The 14,507-nt window shown below is 33.6% G+C and overlaps 1 protein-coding gene across 6 annotated transcripts in view; it reads right to left on the bottom strand.

The window, feature by feature from the left end:
• The window catches only part of FSTL5 (follistatin like 5), a 381,034-nt gene that overhangs the window by 63,593 nt on the left and 302,934 nt on the right, over positions 1-14,507 (bottom strand). For all 6 annotated transcript variants that reach the window (XM_088056863.1, XM_005517596.3, XM_014259202.2 and 3 more), the window contains one exon: positions 5,790-5,910. In XM_088056863.1, the coding sequence (XP_087912989.1) occupies positions 5,790-5,910 (121 nt within the window). The remainder of the gene's footprint in view (positions 1-5,789; positions 5,911-14,507) is intronic.

The following is a 14,507-nucleotide window of genomic DNA, read 5'->3' as shown; positions in this document are numbered from 1 at the left end:
ACTGGAACAGACTTCCAGGGAAGTGGTCACAGCACCAAGCCTGACAGAGTTCATTAAGTGTTTGGACAATGCTCTTGGGCACCTGGTGACTCTTGAGGCATCCTGTGTAGGGCCAAGTGTTGGACTTAATGATCCTGATGGGTTCCTTCCAACTCAGCAGATTCTGTGATCTATGTATAAGACTAGTCTTATGAGTTTCTTTATTAACAAAATCTGAGAATTGTTGACATCAATTTTCTAAGGTTTGAAAACTTGCTGCAGTATATTCTTAACAATTAAAAATCTTCTGCATACACCACTAGTGTCAGAAAGAGGGCATATGATCCTTTTTCTGACATGATAATATGACATCACAGTGGACATATTCCTATTAACAATCAGTGGTTAAGCAAGATTTAAAAACCTTACTATGTAGATTTTTTTTAGATGAATAACTATCTTATCTCTAATTTTTTATAGAGACAATTTGCTTGTAGTTGTTTCTAACAATATAAAATATTAACTGTAATAAGATCAAGGAAATGCATTTCCTATTCACCAAAGTTTTGTTTAATGTAGCTCTAAAAATGTGGAATACTTAGGTTGTGTCACAAAACACAGCTGGGTAGAGGATGAAGTATCAGTTAACAATGAAAGAAGATAACAAGATCAAAAATTAACTGTGCCTATTTTGGCATGAGATTAAATATTGTCAAATCCTATTCAACCATTTACAAGAGATGTCTCAGCATGCTGTCCCATTAGATCATAGAAATGCCTTACATTTCCACATTGTAAGAAATACACAAATCTATCTCAGATAGGATGCAAAAATCAGTAGGTTTCAGGGATATTTTAAACCTAGTTAGAGAGGACAGTCTTTTCAACATAACCCCAATATGCAAATTGCAAAAGTGCAATACAGTAACATGGGAGAAGGTTGAAAATTAGATAAAATGGCTTTTAGTCTCTTAGACTAGTAGCTGAGAGGAAGAGCACATAAAAATCAGAGATTTAAGGTTTCTATTGATTTTCTGGAGAGGACTTTGCTTTCATGGAAGTGGATCTTTATTTTTCATCTCAAGCCTGACATTCCCACTCCTATTTCCCCTCCATTTCTTCCCTCTTCTATCTCCTCTTGCATAGCAACTGTGTGCTCCACACTGAGACCTTGCCTTCCCCACTGTGTTCTGCAGACTGGGTCCTGCTTGACTGTACATTCAGTGGTCTGGACAATTTTTGGTGCCTCAGCTCCCAGTCTCCCTCTGCCTCACTTCCTTGAGTCCAATTTTCCTTCCTACCTGTTCACCACTTCTTGACACAAGGTCCTCTGGGTAGCCTACCTCATGTTTTAGATTTCCTACTGCAGCAAAGCCAAATGGTTTATTCTTCCACCTTGTCTCTGGAAAAGTAAGGACCTCCACTTCCTTAGAGACAGGATTACCATCACTGAATACTTTCAAGCATCTCAGCAACAGAAACAACTTTTAGGACCAATAGCAAGGCATTGCAATTATGTTTCGACTATATATGCCAGGATATTTCTTGTCTCTTTTTGTGTCAGTGAAATAGTCTCATTGCATATAAAACCTTATGGGTATTTAACTACCTCACCCTGGCAGATTTCTACTGAGCACAGGTGAAGAGAATTCTTTTTAACAGTCCAATTTCAAAGAAATTTCATTGAAGGGAAAGAGGAATGTATTAGTTTTACTTGGGAAAAAGGCATGCAATATTTGTGATGCATTATTATTGTTAAAAAGGTTTCAGAAAATGTTATAACTGAAATCAAATTCTTCCTAAACCAACAAATAAAATCCTACATGACAAAATGTTACAGCTGCTGAATTAACTACTTAAGATTTGTTAGGAGATGTGAAAGGGAGGAGAGGACCTGCTCATGTGAAAGTATGTCTGAGTTTTCTTTTACCACCCCTTTTCTCTATAGTAAATGCTGTTCCCTTCAGCACCGTTTTCCCAGGAACAAAGGTTTTTGCATGACAGTAGGGTTTATTTCTTGATGGATCTTTCCTGTGTTTACTGCCATTTTCCTCTTTCCTCAGCAACTTTGTGTCTGATAATGTTTTTCAACCCTTGTTTTGCATTATAATTTTTTTATTTCATATTACCCTGAAACATATTTGTAACATTCCGCTAAGGAAGAACTGTGCCATTGAGGCATGCTGCAGGCAACTGAAATATAAGTGCACTTGTAGGCTCAGCCTAAAAAGTTAATCTGATGTGACAAGTTCATTGTAAAGGCTTTGGGGTTCATTCGAATGAGGTATTTTGTTGGTTTGTTTGTTTTGTTGTTTTTATTTGTGTTTTTTTTTTGTGTAACTGAGCAACATAATAAATAGATATTATATAGATAGATAGATAGATAGATATAGATAGATAGATAGATAAATATCACCAGAAATGAAATTTTAAGTATACAATTACTGCAACTGTTCACACCGACTTTCAAAGAGATATGTTCTAGCATCTTAACCTAAAGAAGCTTACTTTGAAAGGGACAGATCATGACATAGGATAAAAAGGGAAGGGAGACACTGCATGTTTTTGTTTAGCAGAGTAATGTATAACACATAAGTGAGTGAATTCTATATCCCTTATCTTTCAATTCAAAAAGCAATGTTAGACTGTTGGTATAAAATATGGTGGATATGTAGCTATTCAATAGTTCTAACATTTGCTATAAAACCTCTTGAGTGTTATTTCATTTGGGTCTCATGGGGAAGGGGAAGGGAGAAAATAGTTTCTTCAAGTTGTCTTGAATCCAGGGAGAATGCATGAGCTTAAATCAGAAAGAGATGGTATCTACAGTGAACTAGATTCTTCTGATGATGCATATAATAACTCTTTTTTAAACTTAGATACTTTAGAAAAACAAAGCTGGCAAACAATTCTTCAGGCACTCTACATTCCCAGTTTACATCTAGCTGAGGGACTCAGCTCTCCTTTACCTTAAGATATCAAAACTGCTGATCTAAGTATCACTGATACTTAAATGAAGAAAAGAAGAAAAGAATGAGAAGAAAAATGAAGATCAAGCTGACAGACTCAAATTCATTTAGTCATATAGTCTCAGAGTCATATAATCTCAAAATTGTATGTATAAAAAGTTTTACTAATAATTAAGACTAATTTAGATTATGTCATGAAAGACTTATTCCTTCCTGATCACAACTTTTTATTTTGTTTTTTTGTATTTTATATGAAAAAGTTCCAAATATGAACTTACAGGGTTGTTTACAATATTTATTATACCATATTATTTGTATAAGAGTTGACTTATTTTTTCCCTATAAAACAAGTCCTTTACAGTGCTCATTAATGTATTTTTAAGACTCCAAAGGAAGCTCATTATTCTTTACTACTGTGCCAGATAACTCAAAACTAGAAAAAATTTTAGATTTTAATCGTATAAGTAAATCAGATTTATATATATAATAATTGCATACAAGCCTAAAATATACGATTTTTTTCCCTAAAATATATAGCTGTACATAAATGGAAACCAAGAAAGAACTTAAAATCTAATTACATTGTTTTCACTGAACCTTCACATTAAATCTTTGTGATCAACGTAGTCTCATTATCCCATTAACCTTTTGACTGACTCTCCAGTTAATACAAGTATCATTATATTAATTAGTCATTATCACAGCTACAAGTACTGACCATCATGCCTGTACTTAAGAAGATTATTCCTTAGAAGTACAGATCTAAACTGTAGAAGAGCTGTTCATTTGACCTTTAATCTCAGTGGATGTAACTCCATTTATCCAAAACATGCACAGAAAAGAATCCTATTGCTCGAAAGGCCTCCTTTTCATGTTTCTTGCTCCCCAAAATATCAACATCCAAAATCATTTAGGAAGGTACCACTCCAGTGTCAGCTTTTGGAATAGCAACTGTTGGAGGTTTACAATGGTTTCCAGATGAAAAATCAAATTCCTGAGAGACACTTTATCACCAGAAAAAACTACATTTGTCCTCCTTCACCTCTCTCAAATTATACTTCTTGATTTTCTAGTCTTGAAGAAAACCTTATTGAACTTGACTGGATTTTTGCCTCATTATGAGCTGAACTGAGCCAAACATGAAGAAATTTAGTATTTTAACTTGCTATGAACCTCTGGGGGATTATTTATATACTGAGATCAGTAAGGAATATGTTGATAAGAATATAATTTTGTTAATAATTTAGGGTGAACCAAACCTTATAAAACAGAGAAGAATGTTGGTCAAGAACCTACTAACGTGTTCAGCTTGCCAATAATTCTGCTATGTCTACAGGAATTAAAATATTAATAAACTGCACTTCAGCCTTCTCACTAGTTTAGCCAGCAGTTGCGACCTGTCTTTTTAAATGTCAAAAAACAATCCCAGAAGGAAAATTTGGAGAAAAGATGTTGATGCCATGTCCCCATTAGCTCAGGGACAACACTCTATGTACAATGTGTTGTGGTTCAGGAGGGGAAGAAGTTGGGGGGAAAAAAGTTGAAATATATGGATAGAGAAATATTACAAGCCAGCTTCCTGGAGAAACATAACAGCAGAGATAAAATGTTTATAAAACTGCAAACAAGCACTAAGTGTCAAAGTAATTTAAAATGTGATGTATTAGCAACAGAAAAGGGGGAAAAGGCTATTAGAAGAAGAACAAATCATATTAAAAGCCAAAATAATCTTGGAAACTGTATTTCATATGCATATACATGGAAGATAAGAATAAAAGAAAGTATTTCAGCATTCTTGGATGAGATGTTAAAGTCAGCCTAATAAGGGTTTATGCAAGCTAACAAAAGAAAGAATGATGGTATCAGCAGTGGCCAGGAAACTAGGGCCAGAGTATGCCTCAGGATAGTCAGAAATAGAGCCTCTTAATGCAAAGTAAATTTGGAGAAGATTGAGGTTAAACATGATTCTGGGTAGGATTAAACAACAACATGAAACAACAGACACTGGCACTTTATGGCAGAAAGGGAGTCTTAAGACTCAAAGATAAATATTAATTGAAATACCATGAAAGTACTCTAAGAAAAAAAAAAGACTTTAAACCTCAATGATGATGAAGCAAACCCTTCACCAGTGGAAAAGAACTCCTTAAAATAATTTAGGAAATAAATTGCATATAAGAAAAAGGAGAGGGTACACCAGCTCTAGAGAAGGTAAAGGCCTGTCTTTGGGGCATCAGTAACAAAGCAGTTTTGTTCAAAAACAGAATTCAATGAAGTGTTACCTGGAACTTGAACAGATGTAGGATAATGTAAAGATCAAGTTTTCAAATCCAGGTGCTTCAAGTTAATCTACTAAATCATGGTTAGATTTCAGTATCATAAACGTGAATTTAGAAGCCTACATAAATTACAAAATCTTCAGGGAAATGCATTCTATTAATCTTATATTCAACAAAACACTCTTAACACTAGAAACTTACACATTTATTTTTCCCAGTGTGTTCTCCAGGTTATTAAATTAATACTAAAACCTACTTTATCTCTGTGTATATGTATATATAAACCACTTACTGCTCTGCATAACATCACAGATGCAAAGCAAGTCCTCTGGATTATCTTTACACCTTTTAATAGCTATTATTCTGTGGAGGCAATAAATTTAAATTATTGTGTATCATTATTTTAAGGTTATTTGAAGGAGAGCAATGAAGAAAAATTCAAATACCTTTTTCTATTAAGATATAACACCATACAAAAAAAAAAACAACAAAGAGAAACAACAGATCTGCTTCACAAAATTCAAATTTCTTATGACTTAATAATTAGAACATTTTTCCTTACCAGTCACTTGGAGAATATGAGTTTGATAGAGCTTATCATACCCATCAGCATAGCAGGTGTAATTTCCCATATGAGTTGTGGTAACTTTAGTGATGTACAAGGACCCATCGTCTCCAAAATCCTACCAGGAAAGATTAAAAACAAGGTTATCATAATGAAGCACACATCTCTACAGTAATTATGCTCATCATCTCAGCAACAAAGCTGTGATGCAAATATCAGACATCAGATGTCACAAATATTAAACCAGAATATCTGACAGTAATCTGAAATTCAAATATTATACTTGTGAATGGCAGAGTTGTTTAATCTTGCAACATATACTGTGACTGTAAAAGAAGATAAAATTTTTATTTTAACAACTAGTTAAACTTGGCTGAAGCAATACGTTTATTTATCTATGACAGTTATTTGCAGAAGAAAAGCTATTGAGGATTGCATCCGACCAGAGAGAAATGCAAAAATTAACAAGTTAAATGACATCCTGTGGAAGTGTTGCCATCCTTTGTAAGGAGCAAACGTGGAAAAAAAAAATCTTCCTTTTTACTCAGTTTTTCTCATTAGATTCAGTGATTCATTACAGAAGCACTACTGCTGTAAACTGATTTCAGGGATCTGAGATTCCTGCAAGTGTTTGTGATCAAGACTGAGGCAAAGAAGGCTTTCAGTAAATCATAGTCTGTCTTTTATTTCTTTTGGCACTGGGTCCCATACCAGCTCAGCAAAATATCCTTATTTCCCCTGTCTTTCTTTTGCTGCTGATACAGTCCTGGAACTCTGTAGACCTTCATATCTGTGACCAGATCCAGTTCTGGGATGGCTTCATCTTTCCTTGTCTGCACATTCAAATAAAGTCTCCAGGTTCTTCCTGAGTCACCTGTCATTTCTTACACCTTTTTCTTTTTTATTTGAATTTGGTCAAGAGCTCCTTGTTCTTTAATACAGACTGCTGGCTGCTTTTGATTGACTGTTCATTGTGAAAGCCTTTTCTTGAGCACAGAGGAGGTCATCCTTCAAAATAATCGTCTCTCTTAGCCCCCTTTTGTTTTCAGCATGATCTACAGAATTCTTCCAAGCACATCCTTGAACTGAAGTCTCCTCTTCTGAAGTCCATGGTTGCACTGCTTTTTGCCCTGATGTCTCCTCTTGGGCTCCTTGACTCTGCCATCTCATGGTCACCGTAACCAAAGCTGTCCTAACCTTTATATCCCCAACCAGTTCTTCCTCATTTGTTTCTTCACAAACTTTGTAACTTCTCTACGAAGTCCTCAAATCCATGAAGACCTTATCAAAAGCTTGCAAAACCAAAAAAACTTCAGCTAAAATACCTCGGTCACAAGGTCTGTAAATTGCACAGTAAAATAACTTTGATAGAAAATATAACTATGTGCTGCCTTATTCTTACATCCTGTTGTTTGGATCTCAAAAAAGACAAGATACTGGGTTCCATTAACTTCTGGTTCATTATGAATATTCTTACATTCTTTCATGACCTCATCTAGAACTTTCCCAACTTCTTGGGGTTTTTTTCAGTTCTCACTTTCCAGCTTTTGTTCTTACTCAGAGAACGAAATCTCAATGATTTTATGCACATATTTCATTCATGATGACTTTCACTGTAACATTTGAGTATTTTTGTAGACTGAAATTTAAATATGAAAACTGAAATCTCTACGAAATTCCTTTTAATTTCTCAGTAATCTTTCTTTAAATTTACTCAAAATATTTTTCAAAAAACCATGTCTCGCTGCATTTCTTCATCAAAAGATGTGTGGGCAACAAAATTTCGCACTGCACAAGTCTATGCTTCCAGTGATTCTGCTAGTTGTTCCTTGGGAGAAGAAAACAACTCATCTAAAAATTAACCTACGTGGTAATACTATCAATAACTTGACTTTCTCAAGATAATTATAGGTTTCTATATTAGCACTTTGGTTACACAGAAAATATTTCTACCCAATCTTCAATTTACCATTACATGTTACCACTGCAAAAATAAAAAAAGGGACCCTCTTTAAGACTTAATTTTTAACTTTGATGATGTGAACCAACAGCACTGGACCTCCCTTCGTAATAACCCATCTTACTAACTTCTAAAAACTCCCTTATTAGATGTTTTGATCTTTATCTCTTTCTAAAATGTATGAAGCAGCAGATCAATTTACTTTTTCCCCCTTACTAGCTGAACACACATTTTCAAAGTGTTCCTCTTCAACAGCATTATTATTATTGGAAGATGAAAGAACAGCTACTCAAAAGAGCCACACTATAGGTACTTACCTTTTGTCTGGAAAATGGATATTGTTATTGCCATCCAGAATTTTTTGCCTAATCTCTGTCAAAGGTATTTGTGAACAATATAGGGCATAGGATGGAGTGTATAAAAATTCAGCTTCTACAATGTAGCCTGGAGAGTAGTTTACTTTAACATTCCTTATGTTAAATTATTAGATATTTATTTGAAGTATACCTACCTCTTTCAGCTCTTTAATTGATTCACTGTGGCATATGATATCTTTAGGTAGCATAGCTATTTTCTAAATAAATGGGTGCTTGGGTTAAGGCTTCTCCCTTTTTCATAGAAACCATAGATGAAACACTCCTGTGGTTATTTTACATAAGTATTTAAATAGAATTCACACATGATGACACTCAGAGAGAATTATATGGATAGTATGTTTTGTTGGTAGTGGTGAGTTTTGTCTGGTTGTTTGGTTTGGGATTTTTTACAACTACAAAATAAATGTCCCTAGCTTATTATTATACTGAGTTCAATGTTTGTTTTGTTAATTAAAGCAAACTACTCAATTTAAAGTGAACTTAATGCTGCAAGCAGTATTTGAAAAGGAATGGTGAAGCACAAACAGAACTACTTGACACTGCATGTTGACAAGTATTTAGTGTTTTATTGACTAACTCACAAGCTAAGTAATTAAAAAAAAACCACAAAAAAACTCTATCTATACTGATGCACAAACATCTTTGAAACAGAGCCTTTAAACATCAACAGCAACAGAAAAGTGTTTTTTTTAATGTTTTGGAAAATATATTTGATAACAGTAAAAAAACTGCTACAAGCTCAATTTTTGTTCTCCTACTCTTCAAACAGAAATGGCAAGGTACTTCCAAAATTACATTGAGAAACTAATTATTTTTGTCATAAATGAAAAGATAGAATTGAACAATTATCTTAACAACGATTCCACTGCAATTCTGTTCTCCTGAAGAACATGACATTTTACAAATCGTGATATATGTCATGAATAATGAGGAAAATAATATGGAAAAGCACTTTAATTTGATAGTAAATCCTTGCTTTTCTCTCTTACTGTTTATAAAACAGAAATTAAAGGTGATTTTTTTGTTTTGAATCAGCAGTTATTTATTTGGGGTTTATGACCTGTTTTCATATGCTAGTGCTTTGCATATGAGAGCATTTATGACCATTTTCTTTACCTCTTCATTAACAGCTCTAGGAAGAGTGCTCCTAGATCTCTCCCCACAGAAGAACATATAATGAAACAGAGTGCTTGAATTTGTTCATCATCATAGAAGCTAGAAGTGGTTTTAGTTTGGTTTGTGGCATTTTGGTTTACTTTTATTTTTTTTCCCCAGCATTTTTTTGCCCATATATTGCTTTCCTAAGTAAATATTTGGGTTTTTTTGCTTTGTATAAATAATTAAAAAAAAAAAATGTACATAGCCTATGTGAACCAATGATGTGAATTCTTACTTACATTATCCTCAAACACAAAAATAATGCTTATTTTGTCCTTAATAAATGGAATTAGTGAACACCAAATATTATGAAATTATAGCTTTTCATATTGCCTTTATTTCTATTTGCAGTCTTTAACAAATCCACAACAAAGGAAAAATTATACTGTTTGAACTCTTTTTTATTGATGGTTATCAGATTTATAATAGTTCAATTATAATGATAACAAACTCTGAGTGAGGGAATTTCTCTTCTTTTTAAAGGAAAAATTTGATTTTTTAATGGGGAAGGGCAAAAAAAAACCCCACATCATCTGTCTCTGAGCTGATCAGGTAAAAAATCTGAAGCTAAGAATTACAATTTTGTGTTGGTTTGCTAGGGGAAGGCTGTATCAATAATTGCAATGAAACATAGATATTTTCAGAACTAGAGTTGTTTGCTTGTAAAACACAACCAGTATATGTATTACCCTTTATTTCCTGTACATCCCTCCAAGCTTTCTGCATTTTATCTCAGTCAACTCATGGAAGTAACAGTAATAGTAATGCCATGTTCTTGCTTATATTTTATGTGTTTTTCAGTATCTCTAACTTCCTTTATTACAAGGACACAGACTGTAGATAACCTTTTGAGGGTTAATTGAAAAAAAATACTTATAAATAATTATTTTTGCACAGTTCTGCCAAATAAACTCAGCTCAGGCTTTTCAAGCTAATGTCAATGTTACCAGTCCTATTCTTCAAGTGATCAGTTTCTCTGGTCACATTGGCAACGCAATGCAGCTCTGAACCTTGCTACTGACTATCACAAAGCAATTGTAGTCCACAAAGAAACTTGAAAAAAAATTTCATTTGGCAGAAATACAAGATTTTTGTTAAATTTTCATTCTGGATTAAGACCTGCATTTCATAAGCATAAATTTTGCACACCTTCTCTCAGTCTCAAATTTTACAGCTGCAAGAAGAACAAATCATGGATCTAGTGTAAGTCCACTGGTTGAAGAATCAGCCTGACAGAAAATTGCAAATCATGCCAAAGCTTAAAGAAGGGAACTACACCGTCTAACACAAGCACTAGTACAGTATATGCAGTAGAAAGTGACAAAATCTTAAAAGAAACTCTGTTCTCAAGAACACCAGACACCAATTCGTGACTATTAATGCAGGCTAGTTTTAGTCAAAGGAAGTTAATCTTCCTAAGCTTCTTTTACAGTCATTTGAGAAAGCTCAGGGAAGCAAAATCCTTTTATGGGATCATTTAGTGGATCTGTCACTGCTCACTGTTTTTAGCTACCCCCCACCTCTCTCTGCTGACCATGAAAACAAACTTCCTAGCTACCATTAGACATTCCAAGCATTTAATTGGTTCCTCTTTTCTTGGCACTGGGGAGAACAGAAAGAGAAAAGCAAATAATGACTGAATTTTACGAAGGCTGTATCTCATTACCGCAAAATAGCTTTTCTAGCCTTGCCCTAGTGATGACTGGGTAAAGCAGTGATCATTTGGTGAGTAATTCAGAACATCCAACTAAATCTCCTATGCTGAGAAAGTCTTCATGCATACCTCCCAAAGCTTGAACTACAAATGGTCAATGCAGAGGTCACCCTCTGTTCTCACTTCCTAAAATAAGACTTTGTAATGCATGAGACCAGGCCGGTAGTTGAATTGAGCAGGATTTGGCTGTATTCAGCAAATCTGAGAAACAGATTATTTCTCTGACTGTATATGAATATAATAACACTGTACCTGTTTAAATAATAATTAGATATGTATGATTTTCCCTTTATTCTCTGGGATACAGTGAGGACTGCAATTTCATTTCATGAGGAAAGAGTAACAGCTAATAAATGGTAATATCCATTATTCTACAGAAAACATGCAACTGCTTTGTGCTTTTCAAAAAAATGATTAAAAATTGGTTTTGCTATTTTGAAATCCAATAATGTTCAAACCTCCTAAGAACCTGAAGAGGGATGACACAGAAAAGTGAAATAAAATGCCTCAGTGCTAGATCACCAGTGAGAATAATGACTTAATTTGATATGTAGATGCGTAAAGAGAATTTAGAATTTTTTCTTGTTTATGGCAGACACTAGACATAAGTGAGTGCTTTGCCAAAGCAGTAGAGCTCTTGAGGCTAGCCATAAAACATCACTAACCTTTTACTTCCCCAAAAACTCTGTAATTTTACACTATCTTGTGATGAATCGGCAATAAGGACTGATAATTTATTTAGACATTCAAAATCTCCAACTGAGTAGATGCAGTATATTTTAAATGGAAAATTCAGCATGCTCTGATACAGATGTCTTTTTTATTGCTTCATGTTACATAGAGATCTTCAGAATGACTCATATACCATTTAACTTTCACTCCTTTTTAACAAAACAAATTGTTATATAATCAGATTTACTCAGATAAATCTATTTGACATTAATTTCTCATATACTTCTCAAGTTAAACTCATATCCAACGAGATGAAGTTATAATAATTACTCGATTGTCACAATTTATTATCATTCCCCCAATTTTTTTTTTCTTTAAATCAGCTTTAATTTTAGATGTATTTATTATTACACTCCAAGCTAGTTCTGCAAAGAAAAACTGGCTTTGCACTATGCAGTTTACTTAGATCATATTCCAGAGTGTATCTAAATGTTAGGAGGCCCAGAGAAACAGAAGTACTGGTGTAATCTACCTTCTAAGGTGACTCAGTTTAGATTTGTGGAGAGTTAGATTTGTGGAATGAGCTTTTAGCAAGTGCATCCTCATTTCTACCTTCCTTCTTTAAAGATTTTATTTGTAGAAAGAATGCAAAGAATTCACTGAATATTCCCTAAATTTTTCTGATTCTAAAAATATCACACTATATAATTACACTGCGCTAAGATTTAATCTATTTTCAAATTCTTATATTACAAACTATATTTTCAGTTTATCAAGTTTACTGGAGTTTTTGATCATCCTATTGCATAAAAAACTGGATTTCAGTTTTAATTGCATGAGTCCAAACCCCTTTGCTTATATTGAAAATAAGTCATATTGCTGGTTCTTGAACTCCACTCAAAATAAAATAACTCATTTTATATCATAGAAACAAATTACTCCAGAAGTTTCTTTACAGACTCAAGAGAATCTACAAAAAAAAATCCAAAACAAACAGAAAACCCTTAAATTTTCTTTATTACTCAAATTTTCATCCAATTATTATCTAGTCCATCCCATGTATTTATGAATTATTCAGGAGTGAGACAGACAAATAAGCAGAATGTCTTCAAGGTTTCTGCAATCTACAAAAGCCCTGTGGGATAAATTTTGGGTTGTCACAAACTCCTTTATGTACATGTGATAAACCAATAAACAGACAACAAAATATCTTTTACAAAAACTTTCAAATATCTTACTGACAAAACTACCTAAACCCAAGACGATAAAGATTGTTTGGGAATCCCCTATTATGTGGCAGCTGAAGAGGATATATCAGGAGAGGTGGTGGGGGAAAATAAAAAAAGTAAGCCTAGCACATTCAAATAATTTAAAAACCAGAATGATTCACTTTAGCACATTTTTAGGATGCAAGGGGGAAAAAAAGTAACACATAGTTTTTCTCAAGTTGATCTGTTATTTGAATGTATGTATGATCTACAACAGTAGAAAGAAAACAGGGCCAGCCACACATTATTTGGATTATCGATACAATTAATTTTTATGGATTATTAATACAATCCCACTTGTGTCAGTTTATTATCAAGTATGTCATATAAGAAATGAGTCCATACATGCCTAGAAAGATTTTGGAAGTAATTCCTATACAAAACATTTTTTTTCAACTATACACCTGATTACATACAACAAAGTGAATGACATCCATTCCTTGCCATCTTTTTCTTTTTTCTTCTAAAATCAAAACATTGACAGTTTCAATGCCAGCACAGCAGCTTCACTTTAGGGTTTAGCTGAGATTGACACATTCAATAATTCTGAAATACTCCTCTTAGAGCCTTTTAAATAAACAGAAGATTCCAGGCACTCGACCTAAGCACTCACTATGAAGTACAAATAGATGCTGAATTTACACTAATAAAATCTTGAAAGCTGAGACAATTTACATTTAATACTAAACTTGTTATCTAAGCATAACACACACTGCCTTTGCTCAAACCACAAATACAACAATCCATGTCCATCAGTCTAATTCTTTATCACAAGAAATCTTTACTGGCAAGATTGATTCCTTGATATCAGTGAAAGAAAAGACACCTCAAGGTCACTGGCAGCAACCTTTTACTGTAAGCACAGAAACTATTTATGCAGGAAAAGTTCTTTGGGTTTTGTTTTGGAGTTAGGTTTTTTGTTTGGTTTTTTTTCCGTCTCTACAAAAACGAATTGCGATACTTGGTATCATCTTTGCATCATCTGGTTCTGGTTTCTGGTCAGGTTAACTCTAAGTAATTGGAAGAACATCCTGGTATAAAACCAGAAAAATTACAGTGTTCAAAACTTTTCAGTAAAAAAATAAAAATGTTCAGCATATAGTGGCACTGACAAACAAAAATTTTCTAGAGCTGTACAAAGTATGACTTCTATTCTTTTACTGATATGAAGCCAAGATGTTATGGTAAGCCTACAGATAGCACATATTTTGATGGTTGTACATACACAAAGACAATAGCATAATGCTCAACTAGCAAAATCTCATTACTTTCTATACATTATTAGAAATAAGATATTTCTGTTTCTTCTTTCTGTTACATATCTTTCTGTTACATCTAGTCTGTGTTCAGATCACAAAATAAGATTGGAAATTCCCCATAACAAAAGGCATTGTGAACAGTCATAACAAAATTTTTCTGGATGCTATTAACAAATAAATCTTGTTGATATTTAGACACTTTTCTGTTATTAAATGCTCACATTTATCATACATAAGAAGTTTACTACATCCAGTTACTTGCAGGCAAACTGTGAGTTATTCAAAAGCAAAATACTTAATTGAGGTA

Source organism: Pseudopodoces humilis, chromosome 6 (genome assembly GCF_049639895.1).
Source record: "Pseudopodoces humilis isolate 2021_Gansu_Grassland_sample_001 chromosome 6, ASM4963989v1, whole genome shotgun sequence".
Classification (NCBI taxonomy): domain Eukaryota; kingdom Metazoa; phylum Chordata; class Aves; order Passeriformes; family Paridae; genus Pseudopodoces; species Pseudopodoces humilis.
This window is presented reverse-complemented; position numbering and strand designations above follow the sequence as displayed.